The sequence below is a fragment of the Anser brachyrhynchus genome, assembly GCF_964034855.1.
Source record: "Anser brachyrhynchus genome assembly, chromosome: 4".
Classification (NCBI taxonomy): Eukaryota; Metazoa; Chordata; class Aves; order Anseriformes; family Anatidae; genus Anser; species Anser brachyrhynchus.
Genome location: NC_137698.1, coordinates 1,593,437 through 1,619,283, shown reverse-complemented (window position 1 = coordinate 1,619,283; position 25,847 = coordinate 1,593,437). Strand labels below are relative to the sequence as shown.

The window sequence follows — 25,847 nt, the reverse complement described above, 5'->3', positions numbered from 1 at the left end:
TTTGCAGAGTAGGCTAAGCAGATATGATGGAAACAAGCAAAAGCTGCACACTTGTTACAACTGTTTGAGAGGGAGGATTCGCATTATTCTAAAGCACTGCCTTATGTGCTTTTGAGATTAATCCTATTACTCTTCAGCTGAAATTTTGATGCTGCTTCCATTTAGAGGGCAGCACATTTAATCACATATTTTTATGGCTCATAAAGCAGATGAAGCCTCTTCCATGTATGTCACAATGTCTCTCATACGTATGTCGCAGTATGTACAGGAGATAGAAGCTGCTGTTTTGTAGTAAAAGCCTTTTTCATCTGGCACATAGTTGCAGGCTGCAGTGTGTGGCAAGCCTTCCCCTAGTATGTGGCTACTAATAGGAATGACTGTAGTGCTGTAATAGATTAGCTCATTTGGTTTACATTATGACACCTGATGAGCATTGTATAAATTCTCTATGCAATTTATTGCTTTAATCTTTTATATTTCAGGTGGCATGATTAATCTCCTTTAGAGAAAAGGAAAACAGCTGCAGTTCTGCTCCCTTCATTTCTTCCTTGCACAAGCCAGGCTGTCATTATGGTTTAGCAGTACTGTCATTCAGGGGATCGTGCACTTTGTTTTTCAGTTCTTTCTCCAGCTGAAGATGGAAAGTGTAATGGATATTTATAAAATGAAGAAAATCTGAGAAGCTTAGTTCTACGCACTTACATGTATTTTCTATTCTTTGCAGTTAGTTTTGCTTCGAGTAGTATTTCTTTTCACTAAAAGTAGATAACCTTCTTTATTCTCTTTTTGGCCTTCCACTTTAGTTCCTGGATAATCATTCATTATGAATTGTGCACAATTCCATCTGTGTTTCTGCAGTGCCAGCAATTCTTGTCATTTTACCTGAGAGTCCCCAAGTAATTGCAAACTTTCCCTTAGTGCCATGTTAAATAATGCCACTAAACATTCTTTTTTTTTTTTTTTTTTTTTTTTTAAGTTCCTACAAATATTTTGCTACTCTTAAAAAGCACTTTTCCTGGAATTTTATCTTTCTTACAGACTAAGGAAAATCACTGTAGCTGTCTGTTCTGTCATTTCCATTTTGAAAATGGAAACTCACTGAGATAGATCTATTATGTGTTAGACTTGCTGTTACTCCCTGGCTCCTTGTATCATGATTTTTGTTTTATTTTTCTTTTAACCTCCACTATTAATTATTGATCACATAAAGGGATACATTTCAAATACTAACTGTGTTAAGAACAGTGATAAAGAAAAGCTCCCCAGCTTGGATGTTCTTCCCTAGCTGTTTTCAACCACCTGGTTAATCTTTGTGGATTACAGTACCTGTGAGCCAGCCAGTTCATAGGGGGAATGCCTGTGAAGACAGCTGTAATAAGATGTACTCACAGTAGAACTATTCAGAGATGTAGGTAAGGGAAACTTAGCTCATTTAAAATAAAATAAAATAAAATAAAATTCATTCCCAGCTCTGGAGCCTGTTTTGGACATGCATATACTATAAGTGCTCAGTTTGCACTCACATCTTGGTGTGTTCATCATCTGCTTAATACACTCCAGTTTGCTTATGGGCTGTCTGCTGGAACCAGCTAATTAGCTCACTCTGAGATGAAATCAAGGTGCAGATCTGGGAATAGCTTACTCCAAGAATTCCTGCCGAGGAAAGACAGATGAGATCAGGCCAGATGCAGCTGCCAGCACTGTTCTATACCGTTCATTGCTGCTCCAGCTGCTTGTGTGCAAACATCTCCACATGCTCTGATCAATGTCTTGTGGCATGCCATACAAAGCAACATATTCAGTTTATAAATCCCTGGTGTGCTGCAAACATTCTCAGTGCTCTTCCATATGGATGTGTCTAGTCTGCTTCAGAGAGAGCTAGCTCTTTTCTGGTGGGATTGGCTAGCAATCTGGTGGTCACAAGCTTGGGTAAGTGTCTTTAAAGAGAAGAAAGAACCACCGGCTTGCAACAGTCATTGAAAACAAGAAGGGCAATCAGTGGTCATTTCAACTTAGGTATCAACTGTTCTTGGGTGTTGCCTCTTTCTATCTGTTGGCTGTAAAGATTAAGAAGGTCCTAGCATTTCCATCTTCAGGTTTAAGTTAGAAGAGATTAATACAAGCTAGAGAGACTAAGATCAGGCACTCTGGGAGCAAATACAGAAGTTTAATTTGAAGTGGTCAAGGATAAGATAACAAGGATTTTTTTTCAGAGATGTAATAGAAGAGTATTTATTTATTTATTGTATATTTGAACATAGGCATCCCAATTTTGCCTAACTCCTCTACTCACTCATATTCTAGGCAATATGATCTCTGTTCATTGTATTTCAAAAGCAAGAGTTGAACAATTTCTGATGTTAAATGACAAAACACTAAACGTATGACAATGTCTGAACTTCATCCTAGAAGCGTTTGCACGAAAGGAATAAACAGAACCTACTGTGCAATACTGTACACTATACTCTTACTTATAAAAATAAAAAAAGACAATTTGGTATCAAAAGACCTTGTTGGAATCTGACTTTTTATCAAAATCAGTTGCACAGGTTTTCAAAACAAAGAGAGAAGAAAATGAATGCGAAGAACAAACTAAGGACAGGCCATATCCTTCTGGTAATATAAATCAGGATGAAATGTATACAAGCTTGCTGTATCAGCTGAGCATTAAAAATTTAAATAATCACAGAAATAGTTTTTACAAAGATTATTGACAGTGGTGTCAATAAAAATGGAAAGAAATAGAACAAAATCAGAATCCACATATTGCAGTCACTGGCAAAGAATTTATTGTTTACAAGTTTTTCTTCCACTCACAGCTTCAACCAATGAAGGAGAACATACAATTCCAGGAGCATTTTGTATGTTATTGGTTATCTAACACCACTCTGAGTGTGGCATTTTGGCATTAGGCAAGGTGGCACAAGCCAAATTTAGTTTTCTTCAAGGTGCTTTTAAAATAAAAATTTAGAAATGAGTATTTGTGAACTACAAAATGATATCACAAAAAGCTGAGCTTCTGAAAGCTACCTAAGAAATTACCTAATTTGCCTTCACCACCACCACCAAAAAAGAGTACTTTCAGTGGTTTTTTGCACTGATTCTTGAAATACTTAACTTGAATAATGAGGCCATTAATAATACAAGTTTGAATGAGAATTATGATTATACTGATGTCTATCAAACAATAATACCAATCATTCACTACAAAAATTAGAGTTGAGTAGGATATTTTACAATCCCAATTCTTGCCAGGTAAGCAATTCCTGTCACTACAAAGTGTAAAACAATTTTTGCCCTTATAGGTGCTCTAACTGTCCATACTTTCCAGTATTTGGAAGCTGAGCCTACATCTACATCATGTTTTTACTGGTACACAGTCATTAAAGTCAAGAGTCTTGTTTTAATTGGTAAATAGAAGAACTGATCAATTTGTGCTCTAGAAAGTAGTTATTGATAACTAAAATAGCAGCCCTGAGCATGAATTCTTTATTACTCTTTCCATATCTTTAGCACTTAGATAAAAATGTTATCATTCACAGTAAAAATATGAGGATTGCTTTCAAATTGTTATACCTATGTAAAGATAGTAGGTCAAATCTTGCAAATTGCCTTTGTCTTTATCTCTTTTGTATAAATTTTACTCTACTGATGAAGTAAATAGGGTAAGAAAGATCAGAAATATTATTCTATCAGGATCATCACCAAGGTACATGATAAACTGAACAACCATGTTGCAGGATTTTCTGCAGCTACTAGTAAAAACACATTTCCACCTACTGACTCATTTTCATTCAAATAAATACTAGATTCTTTACGATCATTGATGTCTTTGCACACCATAGTGACAGCTAAGGTCCACCCTGGACCCCCTTTCCAAAGAGTATTGTGTTCACTTTTTTGTGAATTGCAGGAAAAAAAAAATAATAATATAATGAAGGACCTGGGAAAAACCTACATTATAGTTATGCAATAACATCTGACGTGGACATTAATTAACCAAGATGACAAAAGACACTGGGCACTAGGTCTTGGCTTATCCAATCAAGTTTTCCCTTCTTTTGAGATTTAAAAAAAAAATAAAAATTAAACAAACTGTCAGTTAGGAATACAATTCTCCTTTACTATTACATCTCTGTCCAGAAAGTCAGGTCTGGAAACACCATTATATCGCATTATGAAGGAAAACTAAGAGGTTGACTCACTACTATGTTAAAATAGGTTTGATCCTGTGGCATTAGGGGAAAAGGCTTGAGAGTTTGTCAGCTTTTTGAATCAGTGACCACTCTGAGATTGTCTATGTCTTCACTTAACAAAAGAAACAAAAGTTTCCTGTAACCCTTTAAGACTGGGTCTCACGTCCTATTCATTGCCTTAATAAAGAGGCATGAACTTCACTTCAGATCATATATTACTGTGAATCAAACTGAAAAAGAGAAGGAAAAAAAATATTCTGTTGATCCAACACACAGATTTTTGAGTGCATCATCACATGCATGAATGAACCCTGCGGAATCACACTGAAATAAGCAATGTTGTAGCCATGCTGCAATATAAATGACTTTAAAACTCAGGGACTTACTAAGTCAAATTCTGTGTTGAGGACCATGTGCTTCACCAGTGATGCTTCCTTCTGGATGAAGCTGCAGGTGAGTTGACATATGGGGAAAACAGCAGAAGCTCTCTGTCACCTTCAACAATAGGCCACTGCTTTTATCTTCCTTGTCAGTACCTGTGAACCAGAGTCAGAATGAACTGCACCACAATTTCTACAAGCCGTAGAAGTCATTGAACATTTCAGTTAGAAACTTCTATTTTCTGGTCCTACTTAGGACCAGAAAAATACTTGGCTTACCCAGCCAAACCACCACATTGTCATGCCCTTTAACTTTCTTCTTTACAAATAGCAAAACATAATATAAATCCCGCAATATTCTTTTATAACATTCCCTCTTATTCTGCTCTTACATTTTATGTTTATTTCACAGGGGAGGGGATAAAACTACAGGAAGAAGAGTATTCTGAGATTTAAATACATATACTTTCTTTTAATTTTTATAAAAATCAGGGAAATTTTGAGGAATAAACCTCTTTGGCCAGATTTAAGCAAGGCCTGGATTTTCCAAAAGATGATGCATTGTTATTGCTTATTATTCTGTAATTTTGAAAACACTTCTGAAAGATACCTTGTAATTCCCAAAGTCAATATGCTTACTTACGTATTGATATATGGATTTAATCTCTAACCACTTATTTTATATCTCTTGGGCTGTCTTTCAGCTGTTTCAAATTTATTTCATCAACTTTATCTAAACAATCATAATCACCATGTATAACAAATATAATTCTGCTCCTTGGATAAGGATTTGAAAATATAGGTGAACATCTGAACATCTATAGGTGAATATCTGGCTAGGTATTTCACAGCTATGTGTGTCTAATTGGAATTCAGTTTTAAAAATCAACCAAGTACTCTCACTGAGGCAAAAGAACTCTCCATTGACTTAATGGGATTTAGACACGTCTAACTGTATTTCATAATACACCATGTGAGCTAACTTTTAATTTACATTTTCATGTTTTGAAATGTTTTCTTCTTTTCAGAAGAAAGTCTCTGGAAGCTCCTAATATTATGTCCAGTTTTTCTACGTGACTCTATAGACCTAGATATCTCATCACATAAATTAAAATGAGGCACAAAGATTCTAAGGGGCAGTAGAGAAAACGGAAAGCAAAAAGTGGTTTTAGATTAGCATTTTTAGGCAATTTTCCACATATGTAGGCTTCCCAATAGCTTATTTGTGTTAATCCATTATACAATAGACAGCACAGTAATAAAATATTTGTGTATTCTTTTGCTATGAGAAACACAAGCAATTAAATATGAAATAGTTGATATTTTTTTCTGTTACCTTGCCTGAACGATAGAAATTTCCTGAAAATCCTGTTGAAGTTTCTAATTTGACTTAATGAATTCCGAGTTTGAAAGAGTGCCTCCAAATGAGGAAATGTGGTATGAAACAATCCTAATGAAACATATTTTCTCCTACAGAGAACACTGAGGAATGTCACTTTAATTCTACACTTGTGTCTTTACGTATAACAAAAAAGGGCATATAATTAAACCTTTCTTGTAAAGGTTTATTTGCAGAAGCTTATTGCATTGTCTTCATGGTTATACAACAAGGTCTGTATTAATCTTTTATAATATTTTATTAAAGCTTTCTTTTTTTTAAAAAAAAAGTCTGTTCATTGCCACCAAGCTGAATGTTTTCCTGTATGAAGAGTAAATAAAAACAGAAAAATATATAATATTGAGATGCTGAAGTATTTTATATAAATTAGCACTACTTGTCAATCTGATTTATATGACTTTTTAAAATCATACACATGTGATACTAAAACAAAAAATAAATAGGAGATATTCTATGCGTGCTGCAGAAAAAGAGCATTGCTTGTATATTTTTGCATGAATATCCAGTGTTTCCTTTATCACATTATCAAAATTATCATTTAAAAGCAATACACTGAGCTAAACTGCATACTGTTCTTCCAGAATCCTAATTTTTCATAATTATTAAAGATTCAGATAGAATTAATTCAATATTTTCATAGCTATGTAGCAGAAGAATATTTTTTAATAAATATATGAATTAATTAAAAAATAGAAAATAACTCTTTGAATTACAAGCTAGGTAGGTTTTTAATACAAAAGTACCAATACAAATAAAGACAAGATTTGTCCCACTACATTACTATCACCAAAACCATTCTGATCCATACATTTTCTAATCAAGATTGATCTACCAGAGCTTTTTTCCCCACTAGCTGATTCCATCATTGATTCGATATATGAAGCAATTTACATTAATAACCAAAATATTATACAGACTATTTATCTCATAATGAAAGCAGAAAAATATCAAAACCTCTGCAGAAATTCTTATAAAAGGGTTTTGCAAGACATTAACTCTTCCTCCCAGTACAGCTGATGGTGTCTTTAACACATGCAACACTGCTAACACAGAAGCTTTGTTTTCCATCATTCCAAGTCATTTCACCAAGTGTCACAGATAAGAAATAAAGCACAGAATTCATAGCAATATAATTTCCATCCACCTACCCACAGCTAGATCAGTTTCTAACTTGGTCACTGCACCAAAATAATTTCCCAGAACAAACTCTAAACTTTTTGACTGATGAACAAATTGAGCAAGGAAATAGCTTTTTATATTTTTAAACATCTAATTGATTCTGTGGCTGCTAGTCAGTATGACAGTAATTGGAATCATCATGACTAATGCTCAGATCATTTCACAGGGCTTTCTTATTTGCGTAAACATCTCCTCATCTGCCTTCTCACCCTCTCTAGCTTTTCACAATATTTTTTCTACTTACATCCAAATTATCTCCAATGTGCTAGACAAGCTCCATAGTTAGTATGTTTCCCCTGATGTAACATTCTCCTTCAGCCATTCCCCTACCACTACTGCTATGGTATTCAGACCATTTTTTATTATACTGCATCTAAGCAGCTATGGTTAGTTATTTCTGTTTGCATCTTTATTCTTAGTATGAAGCATTACCTTATGGAAATATAAAGCTCTTTATTATTAATAATAATAACAATAATAATTAACCAAAAAGCTGCATATGCAGTTCTTGTTAGGCAGAGTGAAAATCATATTTACATTTCAGTTTATTGGAAACATTTTTAACTTGCTATAAGAGCATTATTTTGAGTATCTTTCTCTAATTCCCTGGGTCCTTATAGTCAAAAAAAAAAAAAACAAAAAAAAAAAGGCCTTTTTTCACCTTGTGTGTATTATTGGTCTTGCTTGCCTTTTTTTTTTTTTTTTTAAATCTAAAAGGAAGATTTCCAAAATATTTTTCACCTTAGTTATCAAAAGAGGGGCCTCAGTTCTCTCAAGGAACCATCCCTGTTTGGACTTCTGGCATCTCACTCTTGCTTTTGGAAAAAATGAGACTAAAGTATTTTCTAGTCTGCCCTTGTCAGAAAGGGACATTATCCTACCTTATGTGTTCCTCTTTTATCTGCTGATAGTCTTATATTTATTAGTGGACAAATAATCTGTTTCTCAAAGACTTTTTCGCATTCCCTTGCCTTCAACTTGTACCTGAAAAGCAATTGGGATTCCAGTTGTGTCACTGTTAAATATGCCATTAATTACTTCACTAACACATTATACCATACTCTGAACAGACTGTAAACATTTTATGTCATTAGGTAATGCACTGAGGCTTTTTTTTTTTTTAATGCCATAACAGCTCTATTTATATACAATGTTCTGCATAATTAGCTACTAATGAGGCTCTAACTTTCACTGCTGTAAGGCCTAGATATCTGTTCCTCTTTCAATGAATTCATTTTTGCTGTCTCATTAACACACTAAAAAACCTGAAAATTGTATTTTAATTAAAAGCTAAACTACCTCTGGAGACACTACTGAACAGAAACACCTTAAGGGAAACACAGAAACTTAGTCAAAAGGACAACATGCATGTATTGCAAAAAATAAAACACAGGTAACATAGCTCACTTTTTTTTTTCCAAGGGTAGGATCTTCTCCATTTTTTTCCCTTAACTTTGTCCTTTACTTTTTTCTGCCTCATGACCTTTAAAAATAACCATAAGTGGAGATTGATTTCTGAAGAATTTTAAAACTGACACATTTAATGAAACATCAAATACACTAGCACTCCATTATAGAAATATATTTGGAAACACTAACCCTAACGCACATGAAGAATCAAACCACCTCCTATATCAGACTTGGTTTTGTATCTTCAGAAATGCTACCTACCCTGAGACTGACAAATTGTGAGCTAGACCCAAAGAAGTGACAAGACTACCTTAAAGTCATGAGGTGTGTGTATTTTGAGTCTTTTCTATCAGTCTTCTGAATCACATTTCCTTCCCTTCCTCCATAACTGTAAAGGCTAGAAACATAATAGCAGAAATTCATCTAATTACATGATTTCACAACCATTGCAATAAAATCATGAGCATTGACCACGATGCTTCATTTCCTGTCTTCTGCAAACACTTAAAGCAATTAATTGAGTAGCATACTAAAATACATCAAGTTGTCAGGTAGAAGCACTGAGTAGTTTTCAAATGTACTACAGAATGAACAGCATCCCAATAATCTTATCAACATACATAAAAATTCAGTAGATTTTAAAATTTTCCAGCCGTACAAAATGGAGACTCAATTTTTTGAAAAAAAAAAGTCATAAAAGAATATACAAATAAATCTGAAGTAAATGTAAAGAAAAAAATGTTTGGAGTTATTCTGTGACTGAATATTCACTCTGCAGACTGATCCAAAATGTGCCAAATACACAGGCTCTCAGGACATGCTCTATGGCATATTGCTTCTTGTCCCTTCTGGTGAGATGAGGAAGTCTGAGATGTACGAATTGCCTAGAACCATTGCTTGCTACCTTTGCACGTACCTGCCAAACTAGTTATCTGTATACTTTTGATCTAGTTTCTGGTGTCTTCTAGGTCATGTAATAGTAGGAGAATTTACACAATAAACTTTAATAATTCACCCTCACCCTGGAAGTTAGGCCTTATAAAAGGGTGAATTCAAGCACAGAATTATTAACGTTTTAAATTAATTAAACAGTAAATTCTTTCCACTGAGACTGTGTTGTGGCAGCTATCCAGTGATTGACCTTCCTAAATTACCCTACTTTGAATGAGTTTGAAACACAACTGTTTCCAAGGACGCCTTCTAAATCCTTATCCATACAATCAGTTTCATCTTCCTTGTTGCTATTTCCTAGCAAATGCATTCCCATGCCAAAGTACGTGAGTTTTCACTAACAATTGTGTTGCTAGTTATTCAGCTCTAGTCTTTCCACTGACATGTCTATGCTGTGTTTCCCAGTTACTTCTTTAATGCCATTTTCTACATGTATCTTACATCTCATTGTTACATACCAAATGCTTTAAAAGAATCCAACACAGGTATTCAACTTCAAATGCATCAATGACATGGATACAGGAATCTAATGACATGTGTTGACATTACATACATCTCCCTTTCTCTTTATACTCTGTCTTTAAGGTGCTTCTAATCTGGGCTTAAGGAGGCACTAACAAATTTGTCCCATCTCTTCATAATCACAAAAGATATTTACACTTAAGCATTCTAAAACGTAGTGCTCCTTGATGACTAACTATGATATTCTTTTCATTTCTGAGGAGCAAGCACTGGTGAAACCAATAATTTTATGTTGTCTTTCAGAAAAAAAAAAAGAAAGAAAAAAAGAAAAAAAGAAAAAAACAAACACTTTTTAAATTGAAAAAAATGCTTTTAGCTTATGACCAGCTAAACTCAGAATTTTATGTGCTTTTAATACAATGCAAGCACAACTCAAATTTTGTAACAGGAAATTAAGAGCCAGATTTCCAATTAAAGTGAAACACCTACATAGTTTTGAAGAACCTATCTAGAAGCCATCTCAACATTTAAGACTTTGAAGAACCTTTAAATAGCTTCTCCATAACACCTCCTCATAATTTAAGTAATTCAGAAAGAAGCATTTCGGTTTGTAAGATTTGAATAGTTCTTTTAATGTATGTTTATTATCTGAACATTTTTTTCAGCACTTACATAATTTATGCAGAATGATTAATAATATAGTTTCCAAACTATGTTATAAAGTTAATGTGAAAGTACGTATCCATTTGCAATTAAATAACACGTGAGGACAGTATAAGAATTAACATGAAGAGGAGGACCATGAGACGTAGAGAAGGAGAACTTTTGAGGCAATGCATAGTTCTAGAAATATTTAGAAAAAACATTCAATATTCTTATACATAAGTACCCATAAAATATTACAATTAGATGACAATGAACGGACTGTATTATTCTTATTGGAAATTCTGGATAGCAGCCATATCAGAGGAATGCACCAGAGGGAGAGATCATCATCATACAAAGACTTTGGGATTAACTGTCTACTTCCTTTGCAGACACAGAATTCTTAACTTTCCATTTTGCCTCACTTCTTTGGATAAAGTTAAGCTCACTTAGTGGATGACACCAGACCCCTCTATATTCATATGAGTTCTGGTTCTTAGTCTTAAATTCAGGTACTTCATTCTGATCTCCCTAATGTGAAGAGTGCCTTAATCTCTTATGAAGGCTTTTCCTAATATTAAACTAAGTGAATGTATTGTGAAGGCTTAGCAGCACATTATCCCTAAAGATGAAAATCCAAAGTAAGCCAACTTAATTAAGAATTAATTCCCTTTAAATCACAGGCTGAATTGTTCATTTCTGCTTCAGTCACTAATCAATTATTTGTGTCATGAAATGATTTACAAGACACAGGGGCAAATTAATTAAGGTGACAAAAGTGATTCCATATCTTGTCAGAGATATTCCATCCTATTTTTAAAATTGCATGTATTAATAAAAAGTTTTGCCCCCCTGATAAGACTACATATTATGACTTTGATATTTCTTCACATAGATGCATACAGCCATTTTCATTCCATTACAGCAACCCTTCTTTTCCTACTCAAAGGGATAATCATCAAAATTGCATTTTAAAAGAATGCATTAACTACTTAGGAATTCTCTGAAAGTCTTCTGAATTCGTCTGCTGAAACATTACTGGGTTCTTTCAAATGCTTTACATCAAGACTGTGAATATAAATAATCTCCCAATTGCTTAACATTGTTACTGCCCTTCAACGAAAAGAACTTAACCCAAATGTTGAATATTTTCTTTATGGTGAATGAAAGATTGTGCTATTTAAGCAGCTGAATACACAAAGAAGGCTACACAATTATTCTGGAACATTTCCATTTCTGTATACTAGTTTTAAAATATTTTGGAATGAGCTTCTGGATCCAACAGGTAGAGGTCATAACAGCTGCCAATATTTTTTTATTTTTTAAAACTTGTTGCTAACTAAAGGAAAAACTGAAATATACTAGGAGATAAGTCTTCTTGACAAAAGGGGAAATAATAAAAACAAAAGTTGTTGTTCCCCCCAGTCAGCTATGAAGACTGAGTAAACAGGATTAGTCAGCAAGCTTCTCTCAAAAAAATATTTTAATGGATTCTGGATATCAGTATAATAGTAGATTGTGGTCTTCAACTAAGACTTAAGAAGAAACAGTCCTTTAAGAGGATCTACAGCTTTCCTCTCCTAATACTATTTTGAATTATCTACCATATTGCACAAGTCTGATTTATTAAAAAGCAAACAAGATTGCTTTAGGAAACATTTTCATCTCTTTTGGTGATGAAGATTCACTGTTTATAAACTGCAGGATGAGTAGCTGACATATTTTAACAAGTGACTCATGTAAATCCCAAGGAATCCTTTTCTCTGTACTACTGGATAATGATTTTTAAATGTTCAAAAAAGTTCTTCATTTCAAATACACATACCTTTTAATAAGTCATGGAAAATAATAATATAGAATACTAGGCTTGATGCAGAGAGGTTCAAAGAACAGATACAAAAAACATGTAATAAAATCTAAGGGGCTACATCTGTATTTAGGTTATCAAAAAATTTATCATAATGTTGCCATGTGGTTTAGGAATATAAATTGTACTGAAATTAACTAACATGTCAGTTGAAGCATTGCTTTTCAGCTAGTGGCCCACAGATCCTTTGATGATCACGAGTCCCATGAAAGGCTTACTTACAAAAAACAAATATATTTGTCAATAAATTAAGATTTGCTATAGAGAAAATCCGCAAAACTGATGTTTGTAGGGAACTGCAATGAAGATATGTTACAAATGACTAAATTGGCCAGTTGTTTGGTTATCTCAGATGACAATGACCCGTATTTTTCCAAAATTAACTTCACTATGGCACTTACACCATGAAACTGAATTTTAGGCCAACCACTTGCACAGAATTCCAGGCAATCATCTACTCCGAAGATACCATTGTTCTCAGGAGTTGTGGCTAAAAGTGCCCACAAACACCATTTTGGAAGGATGCTTTTACCAGAAAACAGCAAAAATACTAAAGTTTCATATACTTAATCATGTTTTGTCCTCACCACTGAATTTATTTTCTTTACTTCAGCATATTTGCTAAAATTCCTTCTGCTCTGAAAAAAAACCCAACCAAAAAAAACATTAACAGTACAAGCCAGTTTCATAAAAACACTTTAGGAAAGAAAAAAAAAAAAAGGAGGGTGAAATCCTGAATCTGCTTAAGTAAATATTTTCCTGGGGAAGTGGGTAGGAGTGATTCTGATGTTCACTGCCTATGGAGCCAGCTTTTGGTGTATCCAACAATAGCTTTTGGTAGGAAGACTAACATTTTACCAGGAACTCGGCTAGAGTGTGTGGGGGCAGTGAAGTAGCATTGGATTCAGCCAGTTCTTAATATTCTTAATTTAGCACCCAAAAGCCCTATACATGCAGCTCATTGTCTTAGATAGAATTTCCTTATAACTCACTCATAGTAGCAGACTTCTGTTCTTTTGGTTACTTTAAACTGGTTCAGATTAAAAAAATGAATCTGCTAGAATTGCTTTATAAAAATATTTCAAAGCTGACAAATCTACTCAAAGCAGTTAATGAATTAATGTTAAGGTTGTCGTGTGATTTGGTTTAAATCTTAAAAATGATTGTAAACACCCAAATATTTTATTCTATATACAATGATAAGTTATTTGAAAATGTATTAAAATATAAATCTTTATTCTTATTATTAGCTGTATAAGTTCAGTATTTAGGCCTGCTTCAAGTGAAATCAACTGAAATTTTGTCTCTCATTTCACTGAGACCTGGATTGAAACAACCTTTGTTGATGTGGGAAATGACAGTCGCCAAGTTTTCAAATGTGATTGAACGTGTAATAAAACATAATACCATCATTCATATTAATAGTAATGATAAAAAATAGTTTTCATAGAATCTATGAGTTATACAAATGAATTACAGCCATTTAATTGCAAAATATTTTAAAAGTCATGATGATAACTTAAAAATAACTGCTGTGCCAAATTTTAATAAGATAATGACAGGTTTGTTAGCTTTAAAAATGTGCATAATTTACAGGAATGTTGTATTAGCATTGAGGTGACATTTTCTATTTTATTCAGATTAAAATTGTGTAAATAGGCCATTTGAAATGTTCACATAATATATTAAAGTTAACTATTCAGGAATTAATTATTTAGCTTCTCATGAGAGTTATCCTTATTCACATATGAAGTCCCATTGTCTAAAGACATTTCTCATGCATAATCAGATGACAATGGGACAAGTATTAGAATTGTTACTGTGAAAAATACCAATTCCATCATTCTTTGTTAAAATATTTGCTGATAATGGTTCTTTTCTTGCAACTAGCTATTTCATTGTTCAGTGCCGTACAGCAGACAGTGGGAAATTCATGATCACCGTGGGTGATCAGTTCCTTGCCTAACACATGACTGTAATTAATCAAAATCCTGTAGAGACAACATGAGTGTGAAAAAATATCTGTGCCCTTCCCATACCACTTTTTTTAGCTAGGTAAATCAACATAACCCATCTAAAAGCACACATCAGCTATATTTGTGAGTCTACATTAGTAAAAGGCCATGTCCTGCCTTACAGCCAGCTTGTTTTTAAGGCATATATTCTTAGGAGAGTGGCTAATTTTAAGGAAAATGTTGGTGTGAATAGTTGGGATTTACTCTGGTCTTCCAACAACAATCAACATGACAGATGGGTGCATTTCGTCTCACTTCTTATAGCCTTGTAAGGAAAGGGGTGGGTGCGATTTGGGTGCTTACAATCATTTTTAAGATTTAAACCAAATCACATGACAACCTTAACATTAATTCATTAACTGCTTTGAGTAGACTTGTCAGCTTTGAAATATTTTTATAAAGCAATTCTCTTCTCTATTATTCTAATTTTCTATTATTCTAACACCAACTTTAGCCACCATAATCTCCATGTTTTACTGAAATTGATTTATTCTAGGACTGCAATTATGTCCTACCCCAGCTGTGAATACTAGCTTTCCACAGACAGCAGGGCCACAGCTTCAGTTCTTGGTACATCAACTGCTTTTCTGTTTTCTCTTCAAGCAGGTTCTTCAACCAGGCTTCAAATATGTCTATGAAACCTGACCAGAGTTCACAGTGAATTTTAAACTTACACTTCTTGCCTTTTAACTGTGTGTCAGTTGGAGAAAAATAGATGTTTGGAAGCAATCTTTTGCAACTTACAAAAACTTTGCAATATGTAGCCAATGACTGTTGAAATGAATTGGATACGTCATACATAAATATCCATTTTCAGTAACTTTTGTGTTAACTGTGCATAGCGCAATTTAATCTGTAAATTCAGCCGTGATGTTGCAATTAATTTATCTGTTATAGTTACATGTAAACATCGGACACAAATAAAGAAGTTTCCCAACTTCCAATAGCACTGCCTTATAAGAAAGAAAGAACGAACCACCAACAATATTTGCTTCCCAACTGAACTTAAAATGAAAGCAAAATTTTGCTAACGCACTGAAAGTAAAGAATAAGGGCTGGGAATATAAAATAGCCAAAAGGAAAATGCTGTAGGTAACGTTAATTTCCAGTAAGATACCATAGCCGGCTAATTTCTGATAGATATCCCTGATCCACATACTGCAGGCAGAACTGGTGAATAGCTGCTGAAGGCAATAGGTGTCTTCCTATCTGCAATGGACGTATTTTGGATCAGATAGCAATGGGCAGTGAGAACTAAATGCTGTCAAGAGTAAGAAGAGACCAAGCACCTAGTTTTCTATTCAAAAGACACAGGGAAGAATTACAATATTTCCGAAGAATAGAAGACCAGTGAAAGGTAACGAGCTTTCATCAACACTGTAGCACTGGTAGCAACAGCTCTCTACTCCTTTCTGAAGAGAGGAGGGCAGTTTTCAGTGATAACCAGACCTCGTGCTGTAGACATTGTCCAAGACACTTCAGGAAGGAATATAGGAACAAAGCGTCAACTTTGTGTGTGATTTGGCCAGTCCCCCTGCCCAAATCTTTTCTAACATAGTAATGACCAAGAAGCTCAGCATTGACGGTGGTCAAGACCAAAACCCATCTCTAGCCTTGGGAGGATTTGTTGGGAGTTGTTCCGTCACCTAAGGCATTTTTCCCAGGGGCTGTGCTTAGACCTTCCCACTCTGGACCATGCTGAGGTAGCTGAACTGTCACAGAGTTTTCCTGCCTCAAGCAAACCCCCAGGAATCAGGTCTGGTTTCCATACCTGAGTCTCTTCCCGGTCCCCCCCAGCAGTTACAGAACCTGTTCTTTGCCTGGCAGGGTGACTCCCTGCTGCCTTCACCCTTCCACACTTGTGCCAGACACTATGTGGGGCAGCCCAGAAAGGGATAATGCCCCAAAACTGAGACTCAACTTCACATCCCCTCCTTTATGCCCCAGCAAGTGTAGAGCCTCACCCACACCAGGCATGCTGCAGAGGACCTGCGGCGTGACTGCAGAGCATTTACCGGTTCCTCAGCCCATTTCTGCCTGGATGCATGGACCCAAAGGTTGAGCTGTTGTCCTCAGAATTAGCAGATCCCAAAGCAGCTACAGTAGCACCTTACAACATTTTGCAAACTAGGAGTCCCTGGTTATACCACAGTCCTCTGGCCCTTCCCCAGCAAATCCCACCAGGGCAATGCCCTTCCCTCCATGATGCTGAACTAGAGGAGTAGTACTTTTTCTCTGGGTCCCTGCAGGACAAATGTTACAAGTGTCAGGAAGTGATCCTTACACCTCCAGCCCACAGTGACATGATCCCTTTCTCCACAAGCACACACTTGCTAAAGCAGAGAAGAGTCACTGAAGATGATTGACTTCTCAGACAGGGAAAAATAAAGACAGCAGTCCACCACCAGGGTTTGATTCAGAGAGCAATGGATCTTAGGTAAAAATTTGGATTGGGGCTTGCTTCCCCTGCATCCCTCTTTCTGAATTTTGTACTATAAAAGGAGGGAGAAGAAAGCAAGAGAGGGACAGAGAGAGATCTCTTAGCATGCAGCAGCTATAGCAACTACACTCTGCCCAGCTTAATCCAATTCTGCAAGGAGCCTGTCAGAAAGGCTCAAGCAACAGGAATGATTCACAGCTCTCTTATTCAGTACAATTTGCAAAACAGCTTCTCACCCTCCCCCAACCCACCAGGGTGCGTACTGTTGGGGAAACACTAGTTCTGTCCTATAGCAGCTGCCTCATACTGGGCGCATGTAGCAGGGAGGTATTTTCACCCCCTTCATTATTCCTTTTTTTTTTTTTTAATATACATATATATATACCTTCAGACTTCTTGCTCTCATTCTCTATGTATGTTGCTCAGGCAAAGATTCGCTCAATTCATATCCATGAAACTCCTGAGAGTACAGAAAAGCACTAACTAAAAAGATAGTGAGACAAACAGAACTCCTCCTTCTACAAAGTGAAAACTTGGGCATGAGTCATATATTTGTAAATTCTGTGCCTGGTACAGAATAACTAAATAGAAAAAAAATATATAGTTTGTTTAATAAATTAGGAAGAAGAACGGAAAGGCAGGGAAGGGGAGGGAACTTCTTGTAGATGACCACCATTTAATCTATTGCTGAAGACAATAAAGACAACATTAAACTCTGCTATATGAAGACACTAAGTCATTCTCCCATCCTATTTACAACAGCGTAAATCAACAGTAACTGTAAACTACCAGTTTCTACCAGTTCTACCAGTGTTGTGACAACAAAATTTGGCCCACTGGGCTTTTACACACACACTCATTTTGTCAGAAACAAATTCAAGAAAATATAGTATTCCTCTCACAGAGAAGTGATTGATTAGACAGCCCCAAAGTATCTTCTGGCTCTGTCATGGTGCTGTTGTGCTGTTTGCTTTCTGATTTAGGCAGCTTCTTAACAGAGACCTATGAGTGTCATTTGCTGCTACCAACACAGACAGCTGGAAATGTCCCCTGAATAACAGAGATTTCAGTCACCAGAAAGACTGAAGCATCAATTCAAGATTAATGTGTAACTAAGTGAGAAAAGGCTTGCAATTAATCAGATGCTTCAGTAATCCTAAACACTTTTTCTTTGATTCTGCTTTCCTCAAGAATATGTAAATGAAACTTTAAAATTATGCTTTATTTTTTTCTTTGTAATGAAGATAAAAATTCTGCTGATAAAATGTGAGAAAGATTTGAATGGAAAATAAAAATGCAGCTTAAGATTGGTGATATTAGCTGTCTGCTATGTCACCATCTATTTATTAGCCTGGTAGCTGCCACTGATCAGACTAAAGAAGAAAACAGTCAAAAAAGTTTGTGAATCATCATTCATTCTTGATTTTGACAAGAACTCATCTAAATCAATGTTCAGTAACTGCATCTAGCATCTACAGCAGGACTATATGTAGTCTTATGGGAATATTAGATTAGAAAATTTGTAGAATTACTTTGCAGGCTTCATTTAGCTTAAACAAGATGCAAGTTAATGTATTGCAAAGACAACATACTTGACAAGAAGTGGATACTGAAGAATTGCAAATTGTCTATTATGCAATAGAAAAACTTCTGTGAAAATAGTGTCTAGCAAAAATTGGAACATACTAATCTGGTGCAAGCCAATTCAAACATTCACAGATGTTCCACTAAAAATGGTTTAGGTTACCTATTTAACCATTATTGAAGTGGCATGACTATGCGAATTCCTTAAGCCAAAACCCATAAAGTAACAACTGACAATTGCTTATTTGCCTTAGAATATTTCAGTAGGACCTGCCACAATATTTAAAAACCTGAATGGTTTTCTGTTATCATCCGTGGGACAACAATGAAACCCAAATCTCTAAAACAGTCTTGACAAGAGATGCTTATCTGAAAGAGCTGCTATTCTGGCTCCTGACTAAATTAATTTTTGGTGTATAAGAGCATTTACCAGTGAACCAATATAATATTAACCATACTAAGGATTACCTGCCAGAGGATCAAATACTTTTGCTTGTTTATTTTGCTATCCAAACACTTGAATGTTGCCTGTGGCTAAACAGAGACGCTTCCTTATTGCTCTGGATGGAAGAAAATGGTTGTATCAAGGAGCAATCTTTTGTGCTGCTGATAACATAGACACCCTCCTACGTGGTTATAGCATATCACCTGGTAAACACACGGTCTTAAGGACCTAGACCAGACACTAATCAGTTTTCATCAAGTGCATGTACTTTTCTATATCCTTGAGAAGCTTATGTAATGCCCACTCTCCAAAAAGCCATTCTGTTTAAGATCTAATTTCTTCTTTAGTATCTCCCAAGTTCTTTCAATATATTCATATTTGTCTGTAATGTTAAATGCCAGACAAGCATGCACAAGAAAAGGAAAAAAAAAAAAAAGAAAACCCTTGTCTTGCCCCTTGTCTTGTGCAGTATGAAATATTTTGATTCTCTTGATGGGACACACAAAGCATAAAAGGCTTATGCAGATAAAGAACTTCACAAGTTAGGGAACAAAATGTAACTAGTTTCTGCAGATGATATATACTTCAAGTGAAAAGACAATTACTTTTTAGTGAGTTTCTCTGTGTGTCTTTAGAAGCAGAACAGAAGGAGTCTTCCATTGTGGAATCTGGATCTTCTTTCTTCTTATAATATTGCTATCTCTAGCCTATTTCCCCACTCAGGAAAGTTACTTTGCCATTACAGGCTCTTGGAAAATGGAATTAAGATGAGAAAATATGTATTATCAAATCTATTATAGTCTTAATGTGATTTTCCAACTGCCAGCCAGAGAACAGCAAAATTTTTTTCCTGGTCTGTGTTATCATTTTACCAAGTTATTTTAACATATAAAATATGCTGCAGGAAATGAGCAAGAAATAGAGAAACAAATATAATAATAATATAACTATGTAAGTGCCACATCTGATGTAAACTGATATGGCTCTAATAAAGTAAATGCAACTACAACAATTTTTAGTGCTGAAGCTCTGTCAAGTCTTGACATTATTTCTGGCTAGGAATTTTCTACAGCCATCTACAACCAGGGTACTTTAGGACTTTCTATGGAGAAAACTGCTTATAAGAGGGGCATTCCTTTTGTACTTCACTGAACATACAGCTATAATTAATGTTATACTACACTGTTTCACTGACATTTGTTATTGATAGTATATGCAACGTGAAGCAGTAAGTGGCAACTATATTTGGGTAGGAATAGACAGCAGAAGCAGCACATTACTTTAAGTCTTTGATTTGCAGTCATCATCGTATGTTCTGATGACAAGAAAATGCAAAGGGCTTTTGCAGTTAGGAGAATTGAAGTTCATTTAAAGTGGTAGCAAAGAAAACATGCTTGAATTTCTGTTTTGCTTCATTTTTAAGATCATTATGTATGGATTTTGTTATCTATTTTAAAAGAGGATGCGGTGATGACATTGTAAATCAACCTTGGTAGTGATAATTTTAAAAGCCATAAATCAGTTTAATTGTATGGTTTGTATGGAGATCAGCTATAGATTTCAGATATGACTCATGGCCTTTTGTCAGTCAGTTCAGTGAAAAAAAAATCCCTATGAAGGTTGTATCTGTATGCAACTATAAAACTGATAATCAAATATCTCTGTTCAGTTCTGAACTGAAGAGACATGGGTCAGTTACCCACAGATGTACACAGTAACTTGCTTGGTTTCGTCAAGCTTATGCTATGTAGTGAAATGACCCAAAATTTTTGTTGAGGAAATCATTGATTTTCTGAGTTAATTTTTATTGGACAGGTAGGATGCCTGTTTAGTATATTGTTTTGGTGACGTGTTAGATGGCTTCTCTTTTTCTAGTTTCAAAGTCAAGGGATAATAGGCATAAAATAGTAATAATAAACAGCATATCCTTCTTTCAAGATGTAATATTTTGGTTCATCACTACCACTGTTTTTTTCAAAATTGTGAAAAAGATACTTACTTAAAAGATATGCTCAAAGTCATCCTTGGAAGTCAAGCCATTCTCATTTACTCATGATGGACATGAACACAACTAGATAAACAACAGAATTACAGCTGTCAAGTATGTGGTCTAACATGGCAATTTGCAGGTACATGGAGATATGGGTTTTTCTCATCATTGCTTAAAGCAAGCAGAACCAGTGTCATAAGAAGCCAAAACCTCCATATCCATAAGCAGAACCAAATTTAATCAAAATCCCATATTCTTCCTCAAAATTGACTACTTGTTTAGAGCTGGCTGTCAAAAGCTGCTTCAGTGACATAAATAAGCAGTTCTATTGATCTGTAAAAATTACAGACTGAATGATTCATGTAACAATATTGTACAGTTCTTGCTTTACTTATGGTAAAAGGTTCAGACATCATAGACAATGAAATTCTTGCTAATATAGTGTGACAGGTATAGCCACATATCTACCAACCCAATCCTGCCTGGAAAACAAACAAACAGACAAAAACAAATCAAACAAAACAAAACAACAAACATCTCTTCCAATACATTCAACTTGTCTAGGACACCTAATGTTGGTAGTGTAATGCAAACAAACCAAACAAAACAAATAACACACATTTCTGGCAAGAACGTATCCTAAGAAAGATCAAAACTCTAACACTCAAAATTTCCATAACTGAACTACAAGAAAAGACTAATAAGTTCTTATTGTTTAAACAAAAGTAGGAAATCAACCCCATATACAGACCTTAACCTGTTCAACTGCACTTTGGAGAAGTGAAGAATCAGGAACTGTGTCCATTCTAGGCACTCTTCCCTTCTGCAAACATAGATGATTCTTTTCAGGATGCCACATAATTCAGGATTAGGAACTGCAAAAGGCAATGGCCATCACATTCACACTGACTTCAGCTTCACTGGCACTTTTTGATTGAACTTTTATTGTTGCTGATTTGTTGAAACCAAAAACGTGTTTAAAAGTGTTGATTTTGAAGGTGGGGTGGTATTTTTCTTCCAATTTAAAAATATTTTCAGAAATGTTTCATAGTTGTCACATCTTCCCATGTCTCCCATGTTGGCAATTTCTAAATGAAAAGTTCCAAATTTTGGCTTGAGATGACTTTTTGCTTAGCAATGCAAATTAATAATATTATTTAGAATAGTATCTTCAGAAAGGCCAGCACAAAATGAAATTTCAAAGTCAACTTGACACTAAAAAAATTCTCAATTATTAACTTATTATTAGCTCAAACATTTCCAAGACTGGTGTTTCAACTGAACTTGAAACAGGTAAAAAATCACCCTGGGAACATCTACAGTGGTAAGTAACTATGGGCAATGAAGTGAACACCTTGGTGGCCCAGAAATATTCAGCTGTAATAGAAATGTTGGTGCTGACAAGAGTGGAAAATGAATATTTATCATCAATGGGCATGGCAGAAGAAGGGCTTGTATTATGCTGATGACCCCTGCAGTAGCAGGTTATCAAAATTCCAGCACATTGACACGGAGCTTCTCCCAACACTCAGAGAAAGAACATTGAAAAAGAACATCTATCAGATCTCACAGTGTACTTTGATGCATCACTAAAATATTGCAAGAGTATTTCCTACATCAAATGATACTACATACAGAGGGGTACATGCATCTTCAGGCTACTCCAACTAGCTCTGTCAAAACTAAAATCTATGGAGCCTCTATGGGCACCAGAAAGAATTCCCAAAAGGCTGCATGAAGGAAGCTTCAACAGCTTCCCCCTCTACCTCTTGCAACAATGTGCCAATACACACAGCGCTATCATATCCCCCCACATTTCCTTCTGGTACAACCTGAGGTGTGTAACCCATGCCTTCCATACTGTAGGAACACTGTAGTGGGTTATAATATGTCCCTCATTTTATTTCAGACTCTCTGCACTGGGGAAAAGAAAGAAAATAGCCCATGCTGAGAGAAACAATAAGCATTTTAGTGCCACAGTAGCACTATGTGTAAACCAGAAAAGACGCAGGGCTGAGTGTTAATTAAACTTGTCTACTCCAAAGAGACTTAGATCCATGTCGGTATGAATTTTTTTGTAACGCACAGTTGACATGTCAGGGATCAATCCCTGAAACTGCAGTATTTAGTCATGCTGATATAACCCCAATCTTCAGCTATGCTGGTAGTCCCCAGAGTCCCCCCTTCTCTAAAGATGTAGGGCAGTTTTACACCAGCTTGCTTTCCACACAATATTCAATGCATGGAAGTGAGAGCACGTTCAGATTTATCATCACGTTGATAATGTTACAAACCTCTTCTGAGTTCATTTGGAAGGACACCAATATTAATGAGAAGCTGTAGAACTGACCGACTTAACAGACAATGATGTTAGTGGACATTGCATAATCGCAGTTTACGGGAATGTTAGGTGATTTTTTTTTTTTATATGAGAAATATGGGTTCCAAGAAGAGAATGCCACTTTTCTGATATTAGGATAAAACCAGTGATCTCAAAGTCTTGTAGTAAAGAGCTATGTCTAGCATTGTTTAAAAATATTTGTTTCAATTATTCTAATGTTTTTTAGTTTTTAGAACATAACATTTTTTCACTTTTTCTTTTTTCTTTTGTTATTACATGATCTGAAGCTCCAAAAACAGTTTCTTATTTACTTAGATTTTCAGAAATGCTGTTACAGAAAAATTGCATCTTCTGATTGCTTATCAGGCACTGCAAATGTTTACATGACTTAAATATGACTTTGAGTTTTGTGTTTAGAAGTTCAGGTTTAGAATTCTATTTTGATCCTAGCTTTTGTATGGATTTCTACTACTTGGCTGTCCTGCAACCTGAGATCTAACAACTATAAGATTATTTGCTCACAAATTAATGCTGTTTCTATCTTTACTGATAAGGATGAAATTAATTCATAGCTTGAAGTCAGTTTTCAATGTGCTACTTCCAATACTAATAAACCTTGCCCCCCACTTAGCTTCTCCTAGAAAAGGTTCTGCACTACTGACTTCACATTAAAAATTAAGGCTTAGAATTTGTTCTTTTTCTCTTTCCTGGATCACAGATACCTCATAAGAGTTTAGTGTGCAAAGGCTTCCAAAATAATTTTGAAATAGATCTGAAAAGTGTGGGAGTGGTGGGAAAGATGTACAAGGAAATGATATATTTTGCTTGTTCCTTTAACAAAAACTGTACATGTCCTAGTAAGTATAATCCCTGTTTTATCATGGTTTCTTGTGTTTTTTACTAGTAGTTCATTTAGGATGAAATCTACTAGTTTTACACGCATAAAATGACTTGTATCTCATATCCAGAACCAAAACTACAATTCCTGAGATGCCCAAACTCAGCTGTTTATAACTCCATAGTGTCCTACATTTCTGTTTTTGCATGTGCGTAAATGTTGCCTAGAGCATACCTCCTAAACTGGAGGTATATATTCTCCCTCTTGAGAATACCTCATTCGTAAAATCATAGAATCATGGAATAGCTCGGGTTGGAATGGACCTTAAAGATCATCTAGTTCCAACCCCCCTGCCATGGGCACGGATGCTACCTACTAGATCAGGTTGCTCAGGAGCTCATCCAACCTGGTCTTGTATACCTCCAGGGATGGGGCATCCACAACTCCTCTGGGCAACCTGTTCCTGTGCCTCACCACCCTCTGAGTAAAAAATTTTCTCCTAACATCTAATCTAAATCTCCCCTCTTTTAAAACCATTGCAGGTGATTCATCCCATCCTACAATAAGGAGAACAAATCACTCCCTAGCATTTCCTCTCTCTCCTTCCTCTGACTGTAAGGGAATCTGTAAGATTTTTCTCACACTAGATAATCAATTTAGATGACAGAAGACCACACAACTCCTGCCCTAGAAGTCCATCCAAGTCACTCTGTAGGTATATTAGTCTCTGTGTCTCAGATCCCTTTTTATGAGAGGGTTCTTAATATTTCCTTGTCTCTGATTTGTTGTGCATATATAGTCATTGAAGACTGAGGCTCTCACATAGCAACTTAATGGAGTGATACAAACCCTATTGATTAATGTGGTTCTGGTTCTGTGATAGCTACTGGGGTTAGCCCACCTCATCCCCTAATCAAAGAGTGATCTGGGGGAACTGACAAGGGGAGGGGATCTTTTACATGCTCTACCTTTTTTTTTTTTTTTTTTTTTTTTTTTTTTTTTTTGAGAACTGCAGTCCCCTGATGTACACCTCTAACTGACTTTTCTCTGACAGGACACAAATGAAATTAATGGACTCAGGTAATTTCCTGCCCTACTATATTGGACTGTCCTACATAATTACTCTGAATCACCTTTAGTTCAAACACACAAGGTAATTTATTAAAAGTCCTGCTGTACATTCTGAAAGGTACTCAGGTACTGCTGAGAGTGGCTTCACTTCTTAAATGATGGGAATGTAAAATATTTTTTTTCCTCAGTATCTTTCTTACTACATTAAAACAGACCTAAGTCTCCAACTCTTACTCATCTCTATGGCTTCTATTAATTTTAATTTTATATGTATGCATGGATAGTCAGATACTATAATAAACTCTATAGCAGTAAATATTGTCCATGTCAGGATATTATTTTTAAAAATCATAATAGTTAGAAATGGCCTTATATCTGTGATTAGGAGAAAAACTAATTTGTCAGGTTAATGTACCAGTTACTTAAACTGGTTTTTATAACTACTGTTCTGTGCTTTATGGGTCATACGTACATATACACATTGTTGGATAAAGCACTGTAATATAATCACTTAGCAAATAAGTTAATCTATGGTAGGAACTGGAAATACTGATCAACCTAATTGCACATGCAATAATTTGTCTTTTAGTGACTTGCAGTCTTACACCAAACCTTACCTGTTAACCTTACCTGT

The 25,847-nt window shown here is 35.3% G+C and overlaps 1 protein-coding gene across 9 annotated transcripts in view; it reads right to left on the bottom strand.

Moving 5' to 3' along the window:
• LOC308194825 (uncharacterized protein) overlaps nt 1-25,832 on the bottom strand; it is a 96,379-nt gene extending 70,547 nt beyond the window's left edge. For 6 of the 9 annotated variants that reach the window (XR_013950893.1, XR_013950894.1, XR_013950895.1 and 3 more), the window contains exons 1-5: nt 21,715-25,832; nt 20,973-21,044; nt 8,875-8,961; nt 8,036-8,637; nt 4,583-4,732 (exon numbers count right to left, since the gene is read on the bottom strand). Coding sequence is in view for 3 of the 9 variants with exons in the window: in XM_080591281.1 (XP_080447407.1) it covers nt 1,524-1,542 (19 nt within the window). In the remaining 6 variants the exon portion in view is untranslated. Of the gene's footprint in view, nt 1-1,523; nt 1,654-4,582; nt 4,733-8,035; nt 8,638-8,874; nt 8,962-20,972; nt 21,045-21,714 lie in introns of those variants that run through there. The other 3 variants (XM_080591281.1, XM_080591279.1, XM_080591280.1) reach the window with 1 other exon arrangement.
• Between the last annotated feature and the right edge of the window lie 15 nt (nt 25,833-25,847).